Source organism: Tursiops truncatus, chromosome 6, assembly GCF_011762595.2.
Source record: "Tursiops truncatus isolate mTurTru1 chromosome 6, mTurTru1.mat.Y, whole genome shotgun sequence".
Taxonomy (NCBI): domain Eukaryota; kingdom Metazoa; phylum Chordata; class Mammalia; order Artiodactyla; family Delphinidae; genus Tursiops; species Tursiops truncatus.
In genome coordinates this window covers 28,068,073-28,087,187 of record NC_047039.1, presented here as the reverse complement: position 1 = coordinate 28,087,187, position 19,115 = coordinate 28,068,073, and the positions used below count along the sequence as shown (strand labels likewise).

General features: G+C 36.6%; 1 protein-coding gene across 1 annotated transcript in view; it reads right to left on the bottom strand.

The window, feature by feature from the left end:
* The window catches only part of ZNF782 (zinc finger protein 782), a 60,268-nt gene extending 44,486 nt beyond the window's left edge, over positions 1-15,782 (bottom strand). The window contains exons 1-3 of the mRNA XM_019940428.3: positions 9,651-15,782; positions 7,391-7,441; positions 998-1,124 (exon numbers count right to left, since the gene is read on the bottom strand). Of these exons, the coding sequence (XP_019795987.2) occupies positions 998-1,124; positions 7,391-7,441; positions 9,651-9,830 (358 nt within the window). The 5' untranslated portion in view covers positions 9,831-15,782. The remainder of the gene's footprint in view (positions 1-997; positions 1,125-7,390; positions 7,442-9,650) is intronic.
* Positions 15,783-19,115: the final 3,333 nt, after the last annotated feature.

The following is a 19,115-nucleotide window of genomic DNA, read 5'->3' as shown; positions in this document are numbered from 1 at the left end:
TACAACATTTGCAAAACATGTATCTGATAAAGATCTAAACTCCTTCAACTCAACAATAAGACGCAAACCAAAAAACTATACAAAAAAATGGGCAAAAGATTTCATGAGATACTTCATTAAAGGAGATTATGAATGGTTAAAAAGCACATGAAAAGAAGTTCAACATTGTTAATTATCAGAGAAATGCAAATTAAAATCCAATAAGATGCAACTAGAAATGTTGGTAATCAAAGAGCAATGATAACTCTCAGACATTGCTTATAGGCATGAAAAACAGTAGACCCAACTTGGGAACATTTGGCACTTTCTAAATAAGTTACATATAAACTTACCAGAAGACCCAGTAAGCCCACTCCTAGGTATTTACGCAAGAAATGAAAAGATATTGACACAAAGACTTATATGTGAATGTTCATAGAAGCTTTTTCATAACAGCCCCAAACTGGGAAAACACCCATGTGTCTATGAACTGAAAGGATAACAAACTGCGGTATATGCACACAAAGGAATTCTACTAAGGATAAAAAGAATAAACCTGTGATACACACACACACACATATACACACACACACACACACACACACACACACACACACACACACACACACACGAGTCTCAAAAGCATCATGCTAAATGAAAGAAGCCAGACAAAACACAGTATATACTTTACGAATTCATTTATGTAAAATTCGAAAAAAGGAAAAGCTATTGAAATAGAAAACAGATCAGTGATTGCTTGGGGTCTGAGAAGTAGGAATGAAAGGAGGGGACTCACTGCAAAGGGGTACAAGGAATTTTGGGGGGGATGATGAAAATATTCCAAATCATGATTTTGATGATGGTAATCTACTGTATAATCTTTTAAAACCTATTGACTTGTACATTGAAAAGTGCTAAATTTTCCATTTAATATTCGTCAACAAAAGTGATTAACATTTAAAAAGAGAAAAAACTGAATTTGCATTCCTGAGGAAGTCACATGGTAAGGTCTGCTCACCCACTGAGACGAGGTGGCTGTAGTTCTCCAACATCACATCTCTGTACAGGGTCCTCTGAGCAGAGTCCATCTGCCACCACTCCTCCTGGGTGAACTCCACAGTCACGTCCTTGAATGACACTGATGCCTGTTAACAACATATTTCTAATCAATCTGAGGGTTCAGAATTGGGACATGGAAAATATTTTTGAAAACTAACTCCTACTATGTTTACTGTTTATTTAATTTTTATTTTTTAGTGGACTATAGTTGACTTACAATGCTGTATTAGTTTCAGGTGTGCAGCAAAGTGATTCAGTTATGCATATAAATATATCTATTCTTTTTCAAATTCCTATCCCATTTATGTTATCACGGAATATTGAGCAGAGTTCCCTGTGCTACACAGTAGGTTCCTGTTGGTTATCTATTTTAAATATACTAGTGTGTATATGTCAATCCCAAACTCCCAATTTATCCCTCCCTCCCCACCTTTCCATCCATGTTGCTGCAAATGGCATTATTTTATTCTTTTTAATGGCTGAGTAGTATTCCATTGTGTGTGTGTGTGTGTGTGTGTGTGTGTGTGTGTATATATATATCTACCACATCTTCTTTATCAGTTCATTTGTTGATGGACATTTAGGTTGCTTCCTTGCCTTGGCTATTGTAAACAGTGCTGCAATGAACACTGGGGTGCATGTATACTTTCGAACCATGGTTTTCTCCAGATATATTTTTACTGTTTAGAGTTTAAAACAAAATGCTATAAAAGATGACTAACTCTGCCTTTGCTCTATAGCAGGGTATCTTCAATTTGGCACTACTGACACTCTGGACCAGATAATGCTATTTTTGTGGAAGACTGTCCTGTGTATTTTAGGATATTTACCAGTATTCCTGTTTTCTACTGATTAGATATCAATAGCATTCCCAATCATGACAATCAAAAATATCTCCAAATACTTCCAAATGTCTCCTGGGAAGCAAAATCACCCCTAGTTAGGAACCATCGTTTTATATGAATAGTGGACAATATCTTCAGCGACCGAACAAAATACCCAGTTTAAGAAATGACCTATACTAAGGCAAAGCAACAGCGATAAAGAATGGGAAATTAATACACAGAGATGCTGCACAAGCAAGTGGGTAGATGCTGATGCCATACCCAGAGACTGGAAGAATAAGTAAGAATCAGAGGCTGGGTCACAGGGAGCAGATGTTGTTCAACTGCACTCAAAACACCCATGGAACATATGGAATTATTTATTTCATCGTTGGCTGCAAGATTCTGGAACGGAGAAGGGAAATCTAAAATGAAAATAAGGATCTAGGAGACAGTCATTAAGATGGTAACTTAAGTCATCAGGGAAAAAGGGCTGGTTCAGAAAGGACATAGAAACTTTAGGAAAGAAAAGGAGCAAATACAAAATTCAAGGGAATAGCAAAATTTAAAAGGCAGGTAGAAAGATAGGCCAGGAAGGCTGAGAAAGAATTTCTAAGTGATAGAAAGAGAAAACAGAAAGATTAGAGTACCAGAAATTAAGAGACGAGAGAATTACAAGCAAAAATTATTTCTCTAGTTCAAGGGAATAAACTGAACACACACATTTACATCCCCTGCCTCCAAAAACACATTCAGGTAAAATAAAAAGCTTTTATAGCTATAAAAGTATGACAAAAGAGGAATTCAGAGAAACGTCCCAGCACAAGGCCTGAATTTTGAACAAATTCTGGAAGATAGAGGGTAAGGTAGTATTGATAAAAAAAATAGAACAATATTGCCCACAATCTAATATAAATGTAGAAGTGGGAAAAAGGAACAGGGCACTGGTGAAAGCCCAGAAAGACGTCCAAGCTTAAACTGAAGAAACTGTGTAGTAGGAGAAATGATAAACAGAGTCAATTTCCTATTTGAATACAGGTGACATCATTTAAATGAGTGAGAAATGGCTAGATACAAATGTCATCGGAATAACTAGATGGCCATCTGGGAAAAGACTGATCTATATCTCACACCACAGAGCAGGATAAAGTTAAAATGTATTCGAGATCTAACTGTAAAAAATAAAATCATACTCTAAAACACTACACAGAGCAATTCTTTTATAAGGTCAGAGTGGGAAATGCCCAACTATGACTAAAAATCCAGGAAGCATAAAAGAAAAAACCGCTAAACTTGACAACATAAAAATCAAATGCCTTCGAAAGACCCTGAATAGCCAAAGCAATTTTGAGAAAGAAGAACTGAGCTGCAGGTATCATGCTCTCTGACTTCAAGCTATACTACAAAACTACAGTCGTCAAAACACTATGATACTGCCACAAAAACAGACATACAGATCAATGGAACAGGATAGAAAGCCCAGAAATAAACCCACACACCTATGGTCAACTAATCTATGACAAAGGAGCCAAGAATATACAAGGGAGAAAAGACAGTCTCTTTAACAAGTGGTGCTGGGAAAATTTGACAGCTACATGTAAAATAATGAAATTAGAACATTCTCTAACACCATACACAAAAATAAAATGATTTAAGATCTAAATGTAAGACCAACTACTATAAAACTCCTAGAGGAAAACACAGGCAGAACACTCTTTGACATAAATCACAGCAATATTTTTCTGGATCTGTCTCCTACAGTAATGTAAATAAAAACAAAAATAAACAAATGGGACCTAACTAAACTTAAGAGCTTTTGCACAGCATAGGAAACCATGAACAAAATGAAAAGACAACCTACAGACTGGGAGAAAATATTTGCAAATGATGCTACTGACAAGGGATTAATTTCCAAAATATACAAACAGCTCAAACCAAACAACCTAATCAAAAAATGGGCAGAAGACCTAAACAGACATTTCTCCAAAGAAGACATACAGATGGCTAACAGGCATATGAAAAGGTGCTCAATATCACTAATTATTAGAGAAATGCAAATCAAAACTACAATGAGGTATCACCTCACACCAGTCAGAATAGCTATCATCAAAATATCTACAAATCACAAATGCTGGAGAGGGTGTGGAGAAAAGGGAACCCTTCTACACTGTTGGTGGGAATGTAAATTGGTGCAGCCACTATGGAGAACAGTACGGAGGTTCCTTAAAAAACTAAAAATAGAGCTACCATATGATCTTGCAATCCCAATCTTGGGCATATATCTGGAGAAAACCATACTTCGAAAAGATACATGCACCCCAATGTTCATTGCAGCATTTTACAATAGCCAAGACATGGAAGCAACCTAAATTTCCATCAACCAATGAATGGACAAAGATGTGGTGTGTATATATCTACATATATCTATATATATGCAATGGAATATTACTCAGCCACAAAAAAGAATGAAATCATGTCATTTGCAGTGACATGGATGGACCTAGAGATTATCATAAGAAGAAGAAAGACAAATATTATATGATATCACTTATATGTGTAATCTAAAAAGATGATACAAATGAACTTACTTACAGAAGAGATATAAACTCAAAGACGTAGAAAACAACTTATGGTTATCAAACGGCAAAGGGCGGGGAGGGATAAATTAGGAATTTGGGATTAACATATACATACCACAATATATAAAACAGATAACCAACAAGGACCTACTGTATAGCACAGGGAGCTATACTCAATATCTTGTAATAACCTATAATGGAAAAGAATCTGATAAAGAATATATATACCGTATATATATATATGTATATACATTTGTATAACTGAATCACTTTGCTGTATACCTGAAACTAACACAACATTGTAAATCAACTGTATTTCAATACATTTTTTTAAATGCCAAAAAAGTTCACCACAGTTAAAAACAAAAAACAAATGCCTTTATGGCAAAAATTAAAAAAAACATGAGCAAGGCAAAAATATGAAAAACTAGGAAAATTGTGCAATTTATATCACTGAAAAATGGCTATAAAGATATATTGGATATATTAATTAAAATCAGCACATCAACAGGAAAACAGTAAGCAATAAACAGTTCAATAAAAAAGAAATATAGATGAATTACAAACAAAAAAGATGTTCCACCTCACTCATGAGAAGAGGAAAGCTTGTAAAACTAAACTTGAGTTATCATTTTTAATCACATTAGTAAAAATTCAAAAAGTTTGATGGCACACTCTATTTGTAAGGTTGTGGAGAAGAAACACACACTCCTAGACTGTTGGCTCTACCTTAAATTACCTTCAGAATCTGACCACTTGAAAGCAACTAACACCCTTAAATGATCATCATTTATTGCGAGGATTATAATAGCCTCCTATATTGTTCCTGCTTTCACTACTACCCCACTAGAGTTTATCTTCAAAATGTAGACTTATTCTTTTAAACTGTAAGTGAAAACTATCCTTTTGACTCAAAAGAATAAAAATGAAAACCCTCAAAACCCCACATTGCGAGAGATAATGTGTTAATGTACTGGAAGACATTTTGATCAAGATGTTAATTCTCCCCAAATTGATCGATATTACAGATTCTATAGAGTCAGTGCAGTCAAAATCAAAATCTCAGCAGGCTTTCCTGAGATAGACAAGCCAATTTTCAAAACTTTCTATAGAGAAGCAAAGTACCTAGAATCTCCAAAACACTCCTAATAAAGAACCAAGTTGGAAGACACATATTATCTGATTTCAAGAGTTACTATAAAGAGACACTCATCAAGGCAATGTGGTATTAGCAAAAGGATTAAGGTCATTAGACGTTAACAGAGTCCACATAGATATAGAGAATAGACTTGTGGTTGCCGAGGGGGAGGAGGGGTGGGGGGCGGAAGGATTGGGAGTTTGAGATTAGCAGATGCAAGCTTTATATATAGGATGGATAAATAACAAGGTCCTACTGTATAGCACAGGGTACTATATTCAATATCCTGTGATAAACCATAATGAAAATACAAAAAAGAATGTATATATATGTTTAACTGTGTCACTTTGCTGTACAGCAGAAATTAACACAACATTGTAAATCAACTATACTGCAATAGAATTTTTTAAAAAATAAAAAAAAAGAAGTGAACAGAATCCAGAGACAGACCCAAACATAGGTTGCTAGTTGATTTCCCTCAGAGATGCCAATGCAATTCAATGGAGAAAGGATACTCTTGTCAACAAATGGTGCTGATAGGTGGGTATGCAAAGGTAGAAAGCACAAACATGGCAAGTGCACGTTCCTCTACTCCCAATTCCTCTGTTCTATTCTGCCAGCACAGAATACTAAGACCCTCAGACACAGAAATTCTTGGTTTTAGATTGCGCCGAGAACATACTTTGTCCTTTTCTGATTGGCAAGCTTTACACTGAAATAAAATTTTAAAGTTGATCAAAAAAGGAAATTATTGATATAACACAGATTTTGAAATCCTAAGAGAATACTATCAACAAGCTCATGAAAATACATTTAAAAACATAAATAGGGACTTCACTGGTGGTCTAGTGGGTAAGACTCTGCGCTCCCAATGCAGGGGGCTCAGGTTCGATCCCTGGTTGGGGAACTAGATCCGATCCTGTATGCATGCTGCAACTAAGACTCTGCGTGCCACAACTAAGAGTCCGCATACCACAACTAAAGATCCTGCATGCCACAACAAAGATCCAGTGTGTCACAACTAAGACCCTTCACAGCCAAAATTTAAAAATAAATAAATAAAAATGAACAATTTTCTATGAAAACGTAATGAGGAAAGTTACACTAAAAAAAAAACATACAAATCCATCATAGACTTATGACCAATAAATTAATCAAAATCTTCATGCAAAAAGTCTTCATAAGGCCCTAATTTATAGGTGAGTTTAACAAAATCTACATGTAACACAATTTTCTCATCTAAATTATTATTAAAGAAAAGGAGCAGGAAAATGTCCCATTTCCTTTTATGAGACTGTGACCATGATACCATAATTGGACACAGAAACAAGAAAGCATAGTCTACTCCAAGTTGTGGATACAAAAATAAAAATCCTAAATACAGTATTAGCAAAAAGTCCTAGGAAGATATGTAAGAAGCAACTTACCACACTTATTAGCAATTAGGGTCTACACAGGGATTTAAGTTAACATTAGAAAATCCATTATACTGTTTACAGTATTTATAGATTAAAGGAAATAAGCTATAGCTTTGCTCCAATAGATACACAAAATGTAATCAATGTAATTTAATGCACATTCATGACTAATGTGAAATCTTAACAAACAGACACATGGAGGCAACCTTCTTACCCTGACAAAGGTAACCTACCAAAAGCTGACAGCAAACATCACAATTAATAGTAAAATAGTGTATATTATCCCTCAAGATTGACTTGATCTATTTTTATTTTTTTCCATTTATTGCATGGATGCTTCTTAACCTTATAAATCCACAAAAATGCAAAATGGGGAAAGAATAAAGAGCTCACCTGAGGTATGTTCATTTTCTGCTCTTGGGAGAGTAGAGAACTGTGGTTCAGCTGAGGGGACAGAAAAATGGGTGTCATGAGACATAACCTGTCTTATAGCTCCTAGATTCACCCCCCCAAAATCTCAGCACCCCAGGTGGGGATCATCTTCCTTATAGGCATAGGGCCCTCTCGGCCTTGAAAAGGCACTAGAGTGATCACATACAGGTGGTACCACCTGTCTTTGTGTGACTCTGAGATGACCATGAGGATTAAATCTGCAGTTTTTAACTGAGTGAATGTAAACTTTTCTCAATCACTTTAAAAATAATGCATGTGTCCTAACACAAGTAAATAAAAACAGAAGATTAGCTGAATTAAATACACCAAAGGATAAGACACTATACTTTCATTAAAATTAACGTAGCAGAACAATACTCAGTATGCACCATTTATCTATTTTTCTTATTAATATTATTTACCCGCTGGTATAAACAATCTACAGAAAGCCTAATAAAAGAGATGGGATGCCTTAAGTCAGGAAATTTTAATTGTTTCAGCCGTGATATATTTGTCAAAAGGCCCTTTTGGTGACCTACCTGTGAGAGGGCGAAGTGCACTGTTTTCCTGATTCTGTAACAAACAAACTGGGTTTCCCTGGACAAGTCACTGAACTTTTCAGGCCCGATGTCTTTAAAGATTTCAAGAGAGTTAGAAATAGATGACCTTGGAAAACCCTTCACATATCATCATTCTGGGATCCTGTGAGGTCAGCATATCACTAGTGTCACATGTGGTGATAGACACACGTGACAGCAACACAGCATCTTTGGGGGGGGCATTTAAGGGGAGTGGAGACAGCATTTCCTCCCTCTGCCTGGTTATCCCTTACCCCCAGACCTCACCCTCACAAGCTCTCCAGCAAAAATGGCCTTTCCTGAATAGCCTGCCCCTGGACCAGTTCAGCTCACCTTGCTCTTCTCAAGGCTGGCCCAAACCCCCCACTGCCACATAGTCTGGTGGCTTCTGGAGATGGGGTCATCATCAAGACTGGCTCATTCTGAGCAGGGAGATTAAGAACAGCTTCTGATCTTGCAAATCTAGGATCTGCTCCTTTCTGGGCTCTTCTGTCTCTGCTCTGAGGCTCTGGAACGAGGTCTAAGGTCATAGGGGTGCTCTCTTCCAGGTAAGACTCCTGTTAACAGACTCCCTGTTAACAGAGACTCCCTGCTTCCTACTTCACAAGGGTCACTTTGTTTCAAGGTAACTGGGACGTGGATCCAAGAAACAATTCATTTTAGGAGCAAAAACCTAATTCTTGGAATTCATTATAATACCAGACTTAAAAGACAGACAGCCTGACAATGCAGAACGGGCCAGGGACCTCTGTCTGCCCCAAGTGACCTGAAGAGACACTAGAAATCCCAGAACACATTTTGACACATGGTAGGATTCCATCTACATTCACTTTCCCTTATACTTCTGGGAACCAGCGACAGGCCTCTTTGCTAAGTGCTGTGAAGGCTACAATGTCGGTATTAGGTAGGTGTGATATTTAGACAAAGCCTGAGGCTGTAAGTAAAGCACACCTGCCCTTGAATCTAAACTCCCTCACTACTAGCTTGTGACCTGACCACACCGTTCCACCAACCTAAGCCTCGGTTTTTGTTAAAGTGGTAGTGAGATAACATAAAGCCGTCCAATGAAAAGAATAAAGTGTCTTCCAACTATAATAGCAGTTGTCACTTACTTAGTGCTCAGTATCTGGCACTAGTCTAAATGCTTTAGAAGTGATGACTTAGATCTAAGTTTCAAAACAACGCCATGAAACAGTCATCATTAGTATCATTTTCATATGAAATACCTCTTACCCAGATTCCTTCTGTAACCCTGCTTACAGGTGACAGACCTGTAATTTACCGGGCCCTTCTGCTCCAGAGCTGGGGCTCTCATCGCAGACCCCTGGCCACCGTCAGCACTATAAATTCACTTTGCCCCCTGCCGCCGACATGGGCATTTTTTCCCCTGTCGGGCTGCAGGCGGGGCCGAGCACACAGTCCCCACACACCCAGGCCTACACTGAGCACCTGCTCTTAACCGGACCAGCCCGACCTGTACCCCGGGAGCCCGAGGGCCGGGGTCATCCCCTACCAGCCTCCCCCAGGCTGAGGGCCCGCCCGGGCGCATACACCGGCGTTGGCGGGAGGGAGTCCCAAAGATTTTCCGCTTCCATCCCTAGGCACAAATGCACCCCTCTCAGCTGGTTCCCCCGCACTCTCACCCCAGGCGCGCACCCTTCACTTTCCGAGCCGACTCCCAGCTTCCCAAACCTCTTCCCTAGAGTCCAGAGAAGACGAAAGAGGAGGCGGGGATACAGCCGCACACGCGCAGAAGCAGCCCAGAATCCCCTTCCCAGAGCGCCGCGCGGTAAAACAGAAGGATTCAAGACTACATTTCCCATAGACCTCCGCGCCCACTGCTGCGGTCACTGTTTAGGCGTTCACGTATTTTAGAAAGCTGAAGGGCGATGTCTTACAAGTATCCTGCCCAGCCTCTCAAAGATCCTGAAGAGAACGGGTTAAATATCAACTTAAATGCCAGATGCAAAGGGTGGTCTTCTATTGGCTCCCAAATGAACTAGCAGTTTTTTCATAAGTCATTTGGAGACAGTTGGGGAAACTTGAATATGGATTGGATATTGAAAACGTTAAAATTATCATTACGTAGGTAAAGTGTGAAAAAATTTTGAGTTACGTAAGAAAATTGGTTTTGTAAAAAAAAAAAAAAGCCGGACGACTGAGGCATTTAGGATTGAAATTAAATAGCTGTAAAATTATAATTTTGTAATTTTTCAACTTGGGACCTCTACACTGTTTCTATACAGCCAACAGACCCATTAACCCCTAAGCCCCGTGCTAGCACCCCTGGAGCCCAGTGTGGAGGTTCTACTGGAGGTCAAGGCAGTGCTGCAGGTATAGATGTATTGATATATAAGGAAGCTGTTAGTTTTTGTGACTCAACATTGTTTTCAGATGAATTCTATTATTGTTTCAACAAATTTTGTTAATTAAATTACGTTGGTCTTGGATTACTGTGCACATAACAAGTTTGCTTGCTTTTTGCTGACATACGTAATTCTTTGTCATTCTTCAATGAATTACAAATAACAGCACGAAAATGCTGGTCAAACTGTATTAAATCAATATTACATTAAATCAATCATAATAGACTTTAACATAAATTTCACTAACGGAAAGAAAGTGGTCACTACATATGTTCATGGAACAAATATTTATTGAAAACTTGCTGTGTGATAGACATCATTCTAGATGCTGGGATAACAACAGCAGATAAAAGATATTAAATTCTCTATCCCCATGGAGTTTATGATCAGGGTTGTTGTCAGGGTCACCTCAAAAAACACGTGTCGGTTGTCAAGAAACAAAAGGACACTTGAGTTTAATAAACGGGGGCTCCAAAAACATGGGTAGGGTTGGTGAAGCATCCTGTAACTGATGATGGTAGGGACCCATTATCACCATCAGGCTTATAGTGAGGGTAAGTAATATTACCAGAGCCTGGCAGAAAAGGCTACACTTATGAGAGCTGTGGCCTTAGGAAGAGAAACATTGTAATGGCCATTACATGGCTCTGCACAGCCAGCCAAAATTATAAATACACAAACCTCACTTGTTTTCTTCCCTCTAATGTCCTATCCTCTCTTAAGCATTTGTAAACCCTATTCAGTACCTATTCCTAGAACTTCATCCACATCTGTCTCCTCCAGACATCTTATTCCAGTCTTATTCTTGTCTAGCCCCCTTCTACCCGTCAACTCATTGAGCTTTGGACATGAATCAGTATAAATCTAACCTCAGGACACAGCTCTTCTTCACAAAGTGAACTACTAAATACACCTCCTTAAAATTTGCCCCTAGGAAGATTTCTTATCACTACACATTTGAGAACCACTCCTAAGTGAGACTGTAATTGCAGTAGCCATAACTTCCAATGATGCTACCATACATTGTAGATCCAGTTTGAAGGAGATTCAACTGGTAGATGGCACAGATCTCCCTTAGGGACTTTTGGGGAATGATTAATTGTATATACTTGTGTTATATACTTGTGTATATACTTGTGTTAAGTTACGAGAAATTTTGTCAAAAGGACCCAGTCTCTCCTTTACTTGAAGCCTCCTGTCTATAAAGTAGGATATATCAAGGACTGAGAAAGAGGATCTGAATCCCTGTTATGATGACTTGTGTGTTCTGCCCACGAGACACAGAATTTCATATAGGTATATATGTCAAAAAGTATCTTTGTAGGGTGCCCATCTATTCTATTTCACAGACTTCATTATTGAAGAGCCACCACCACAGATGTCTTCAGGTTACCACAAAAGATGGCTGCATGTCAAAAAAAACTTAGAGAGTTTTAAAAAATATTTATCAGGATCTCGTTAGAGAAATACATATTTCATTGCTATGAAATGCAGCATGGGCTGCTCCTGAGTCCATCGTGGGTATACACATATTGATAAAAATTTGCCCCTATCTAAACATAATTCATCTCTCCTGGTTTAATACCCTAAGGATCCACCCAAATATATGCGACCAAGTTTTTGCTTGTACTACTGAGCAAGATCATTTTTTAAAAATTGAAGTATAGTTGATTTAAAATATTATATTAGTTTCAGGTATACAACATAGTGATTCGATATTTTTATAGATTATACTCCATTTAAAGTTATAAAATATTGGCTACATTCCCTGTGCTATACATTACAACCTTGTATCTTATTTATTTTATATCTAGTAGTTTGTACGTCTTAATCCCCTTCTCCTACATTGCCCCTCTGCTACACCTCTCCCATTAGTAACCACTAGTTAGTTCTCTGTATCTGTGAGTCTGTTTCTGTTTTGTTATATTCATTCATTTACTTTTTTAGATTCCACGTATAAGTGAAAACACACAGTATTTGTTTTTCTCTGTTTGACTTATTTCACTAAGCATAATACCCTCCAGGTCCATTCATGTTGTTGCAAATGGCAAAATTTCATTCATTTTTATGGCTGAGTAGTATTCCATTGTATATATACCACATCTTCTTTATCCATTTATCTGTTGGTGGACACTTAGGTTGCTTCCATATCTTGGCTATTGTAAATAACCCTGCTATGAACATGGGGGTGCACATATCTTTTCAAATTAGTGTTTTCATTTTTTTTCAGACACATATCCAGGAGCAGAATTGTTGGATCATATAGTAGCTCTGTTTTTATTTTTTTGAGGAACAGCCATACTGTTTTCCATAGTTACTGTACCAATTTACATTCTCATCAACAGTGTATGAGGGTTCCCTTATCTCCATATCCTTGCCAACATTTATTATATGTTATCTTTTTGATGATAGTTATTTGGACAGGTGTGAGGTACTATGGTGATTGATTTGCATTTATTAGTGATGCTGAGCATCTTTTCATGTGCCTGTTGGCCATCTGTGTCTTCTTTGGAAAAATGTCTATTCAGGTCTTCTGCCCATTTTAAAATAGGGCTTTTCTTTTAATGTTGAGTTGTATGAACTCTATATTAATCCTTTATTAGAAATATAATTTGCAAATACCTTCTCTCATTCAGTAGGTTGCCTTTTTGTTCTGTTGATGGTTTCTTTGTTCAAAAGCCTTTAAGTTTGCTTAGGTCCCATTTTTACTTTTGTTTCCTTTGCTTTAGGAGATATCAAAAATATATATATATATATTGCTAAGACTTATCTTAAAGAGTGTACTGCTGTTGTTTTCTTCTAGGAATGTTATGATTTCCAGTCCTATGTTTAGGTCTTTAATCAATTTTGGGTTTATTTTTGTATATGGTGTGAGAAAATGTTCTAATTTCAATATTTACATGCAGCTGTCCAGTTCTCTCAGCACCACTTAGAGAAGACACTGTCTTTTCCCCATTGTATATTTTTGCCTCCTTTGTCATAGAATAATTGACCATAAGTGCATGGGTTTATTTCTGAACACTCCATTTTGTTGCATTGATCTATGTGTCTGTTTTGTGCCAGTACCGTACTGTTTTGATTACTGTAGCTTGGTAGTAAAGTCTGAAGTCAGGGAGCACTATTTTAGGATTATTTGTTCTACTTCTATGAAAAATTTCATGGATATTTTATCTGTAGATTGTTTTAGGTAGTATGGACATTTTAATAATATTAATTCTTCTAATCCACAAATATTGGATATCTTTCCATTTATTTGCTTCCTATTCAGTTTCCTTCATTAATGTCTTATAATTTCCAGAGTTAGGTCTTTGACCTCCCTGGTTAAGTTTATGCCTAAGATATAGTATTCATTTTGATGAAATTGTTAATAGGAATGCTTTTTTGCTTTCTCTTCCTGACAGTTCATTATTAGTGTACAGAAAGCAACAGATTTCTGTACATTGATCTTGTATCCTGCAACTTTTCTAAATTTATTTATTAGTTCTAGTAGTTTTTTTGGTAGAAACTTCAGGGCTTTCTAAATATAGTATCATGTCATCTGCAAATAGTGATAGTTTTCTTCCCTTCTAATTTGAATACCTTTTATTACCTTTTCTTGCCTGATTGCTGTGGCTAGGACTTCCAACACTATGTTAAATAGAAGTGTCACATGGGCATTCCTTCTTATTCCTGATTTTAGAAGAAAAGTTTTCAGTTTTTCACCACTGAGTATTATGCTAGCTGTGAGCTTGTCATATATGGCCTTTATTATGTTGAGATATGTTCCCTCTATACCAATTTGTTTAGAGTTTATCATGAATGAGTGTTGAATTTCATCAAATGCTTTTTCTCCATCTATTGAGATGATCATGTGATTTATATCCTTTTTTTTTAATATAGTGTATCACATTGGTTGATTTGCACATATTGAACCATCTTTGTATCCCTGGAATAACTACCTCTTGATCATGGTGTATGATCCTTTTAATGTATTGTCGAATTTGGTTTGCTAATATTTCATTTTGCATCTATGTTCATCAATGATATTGACCTGTAATTTTCTTTTTTGTCTGGTTTTGGTGTCAGAGTAATTGTGGCCTCATAGTATGAGTTTGGGAATGTTCCTTTCTCTTCAACTTTTTTTTTTTTTTTTTGTGGTACGTGGGCCTCTCACTGTTGTGGCCTCTCCCATTGCGGAGCACAGGCTCCGGACGTGCAGGCTCAGTGGCCATGGCTCATGGGTCCAGCCGCTCCTCGGCATGTGGGATCTTCCTGGACTGGGGCATGAACCCGTGTCCCCTGCATTGGCAGGTGGACTCTCAACCACTGTGCCACCAGGCACTGTGCCACTGAAGCCCCCTCTTCAACTTTTTGGAATAGTTTGAGAAGGATAGGTATTCACTCTTATTTTTATGTTTTGTAGAAGTCCCCTGTGAAGCTGTTCTGTCCTGGGATTTTGTTTTTTTGGGGAGTTTTTTGATTACTGATTTAATTTCAATACTAGTAATCAGTCCGATCAGATTATCTATTTCTTCCTGATTCAGTCTCGGAAGATTGTATGTTTCTACAAATTTATCCATTTCTTCCAGGTTGTCCAATTTATTGGCATATAACTGTTTGTAGTATTCTTAGGATTTTTTTTTGTATTTTTGTGATATTGGTTTCATTTCTTATTTTGTTTATTTGGGTCCTCTCTCTTATTTTCTTAATGAGATTGGATAAAGGCTTATCTATTTTTTAGCTTTTTAAAAAACCAAAAAGCAACACTTGGTTTCATTGATCTTTTCTGTTGTTGTTATTTTTTTTGTCTCTGTTTTATTTATTTCTGCTATGATCATTATTATTTCCTTCCTTCTCCTGACTTTGGGCTTTTTCTTCTTTTTCTAATTCGTTTAGATGGTAGCTTAGGTTGTTTATTTGATATTTTTCTTATTTCTTGAGGTAGGCCTGTATTGCTATAAACTTCCCTTTTAGAACTGCTTCTGGAAAGTTGCATTTAATTTTCATTTGTCTCAAGATATTTTCTGATTTGCTCTTTGTTTGTTGACCCATTGGTTTTTTAATAGCATGTTGTCTAATCTCCATGTGTTTGTGTTTTTTCCACTTTTCTTCCTGTAACTGATTTCTAGTTTCATACCGTTGTAGTCAGCAATGATGTTTGGTAAAATTTCTATCTTCTTTAATTTGTTGCGACTTGTTTTGTGGCCTATCATGGGATCTATCCTGGAGAATGTTCCACATGCATTTGAAAATATTGTGTATTATGTTTTTCTTGGGGATTGAATGTCCTGTAGATATCTATTAATTCCAACTGGTCTAATATGTCATTTAAGGCCACTGTTTCTGTATTGAATTTTTGTCTGGATGATCTGTTCAGTGATGTAAGTTGGTGTTAAATTCCCCTACTATTATTGTATTATTATAAATTTCTCCCTTTTATGTCTGTTAATATTTGCTTTATATATTTAGGTGTTCCTATATTAGGTGCACATATGTTTACAAATATTATAACTTCTTCTTGTATTGATCCCTGTATCATTAAATAATGCCTTTCTGGGCTTCCCTGGTGGTGCAGTGGTTGGGAATCTGCCTGCCAATGCAGGGGACACGGATTTGATCCCTGGCCCAGGAAGATCCCTGGAGATGGATCCATGGATCCATCCGCGGAGCGACTAAGCCTGGGTGCCACAACTACTGAGCCTGTGGTCTAGAGCCCGTGTGTCACAACAACTGAAGCCCACATGCCTAGAGCCCATGCTCTGCAACAAGAGAAGCCACGATAATGAGAAGCCCGCGCACCACTCGCTGCAACTAGAGAAAGCCCGCGTACAGCAAAGAAGACCCAACACAGCCAAAAATAAAAACAAATAAATAAATTTATTAAAAAAATAATGCCCTTCTTTGTCTTTTGTAATAGACTTTTTTTTAAAGTCTACTTTATCTTATACATGTATTGCTACTCCTGCTTTCTTGTCATTTCTATTTGCATGAGATAGCTTTTCCCATCCCCTCACTTCCAATCTTTGTGTGTCTTTAGCTCTGAAGTGAGTCTCTTATAGGCAGCATGTAGATGGATTTTGTTTTTTTCATCCAATCAGCTACCCTATGTATTTTGATTGCAGCATTTAGTATTGAGAAAGATCTTGAGTTCCTTTTGTGTGTTTTTTTTTTTCTGGATTAGACCTTGCAATTTTCCCTCCAAGCATAGTTGGTTTTTAAATTCCCATTATGCACCTGGAGTCAGTAAGGGAGGTTGTACAGGCAGACCCTGAGGAGAGTGTGCACTCCCCTAGAAGAGGGATGAGTTATATTAGGATCACTCCTTAGTATTAGGTGAGAAAGAAATGAGAGCACCACTGTTAGAAGTCAGTTAATCACTTCTTTTTCATATCTGCTCACAAGCAGTAACTTTTAGTCAACCCTAGAGGCCTTAAAATTTCAGAGAGCATTTCAGGTACAACAAGCCTGAACTGCCTCACAAGCTTCAAGTGCCTAATTTGCCAGGTAAGGTGTACAGAGCAGAGAATATCTGCTCTGACCAACTAGTAGCAGATGCTTGGCCATATCCTTCTCCTCTGATAATAACATTAGGCTTCCTGGATGCTTGGTAAATCTGCCTAAGTGAATATCTTCACCTTGATCTTGACCTCACATTGAGTCCATCCTAGTAGGGTTTGGGAGAGAAGGTGTATTTATTTGGCACCCATCCTCCTATGCGTAGAATTTTATAAAAGATTCAGAAGTATAATGTCCCTCTTGAAGATATTCTTGTATTCAAGCCTTATCAGAATGAATACTTAAAATAATTTCCATCTATTGAGAGCCCAAATATATTGGATCACTTTTGAAACTGTTCGATCACTTCCATCTAGGAATTGTCCCCCTCCATTTTGGTCACTATAGGTTAGCTTTGTATTTTCTAGTATTTCATGCAGAAGGAATCATATGGTGCATACTCTTCTCTATGTCTTTTTTTTTTCCATTCAGGATAATGACCTTGAGATTTATCTAATAGTTGTGTACCAGCAATGTAGAAACTGTCTCACATGGGGAGAAACAACTGCTTATGAGATCAAGGTGTACTCATCATGCTCAATGTATTCAGGCTATATCTGAATCCAAAGACATGTACTCATTCCAATTTCAAGGTCCCTAGACTTTTGCACTAAATGTATCAAGTTTCATCTAATATACTTCCTCAAATTGTGAATCCAATTGTTATTGTTATTTTTTGAAGAATAATGGCCCAAACTTCCTAACTTTGATGAAAAATGTTAATTTACTCATCCAAGAAGCTTAATGAATCCTCAGTAGAATAAATACACAGAGTTGTGTACCCAGACACACTGTAGTCAAAATGTTGAAGGCCACACACAAAGAGAAAAATCTTAAAAGTAGAAAGAGAAAAACAACTTAATACGTACTGGAGAGCATCACTATAAATAAAAGCCTAGCTTATCACCAGAGAAAATGGACTCAAGAAGGCAGTGGAATAACATATTCAAAATACTGAAAGAAAAACTGCTAATGAAGAATTTTTTATCCAGCAAAACTATCCACCAGTTATAAAGGTGAAATAAGGACATTTCTGAATTTTAAAAGGCTGGGAGAATTCCTTGCTATCAGAACTGATTTATGAGAAATACTAAAGTAAATTCTTTGGGCTAGAAGAAAATGACATTAGACACTAGCACAAATCAACTGGAAGAAATGAAAAGTACCAGGAGTAATAAATATCTAGATTTTAAGAATAAAAGAATTTATAAATATATTTTCTCATTTCTTCTATTAAATTCTTTAAAATGCATAAGATTGTATAAATAAATAATTATAACACTGTATTGTTGGTTTGTAAGGCATATAGATGTAATATATATTAAAACAATTACTCAAGAAGGGAAAAGAATAGAGTTATATTGTAGAAAACATTCTATGTTTCATGGGAATTCAGTTAATATTAATTTCAAATAGACTGCAATAAGTTAAGATGTATATTGGAATACGAAGTTCAGACACTAGGAAAATAATTCAAAAATGTAGTAAAAATCAATAAAAGAATTAAAATAATGTACTAAAATATTTTACACAAGTCATTAAAGGGAGAACAGAAGAACAAAGAAGACTGAAACAGAAAACAAATAACAAAATGGCAAATGTAACTCTAACCCTATCAATAACTGCACTAAATGTAAATAGTCTAAACAACTCAATTAGAAAACAGAGATTGACAAAATGGATAATATAGCAAGATCCAACTATAAACAAGCTACAAAAGACATATCTTAGATTTAAAGACACATATTCATTGAAAGTAGAAGGATGGAAAAGATATGTTATGCAAGTAGTAACCTGCTGAAGTGGTTGTATTAATACTAGACAAGGTAGATTTTAAAACAAGAAATATTACTAGAGATAAAGAGGGACAAATCCAAATGATAAAATGTCAATAATATTATAAATGTATACAAATATAATAACAGAACTTCAAAATACATGAAGCAATATCTGATAGAAATGAAAGGAGAAATAGACAATACAACAATAATAGTTGGGAATTTCAATTTCCTAATGTCCAAAAATAATAGAAGAAAAATGAAACAAAATCATCAAGGTTATAGAAGAAAGATCTGAAAAACACTATCAACCAAAGTAATTTAAGTGACATATATAAAATGTTCCGTTCAATAAATACAGAATACACATTCTTTTCAACAGCACATGGAACATTCTCTAGGATAGACCGTGTATTCAGCCATAAACAAA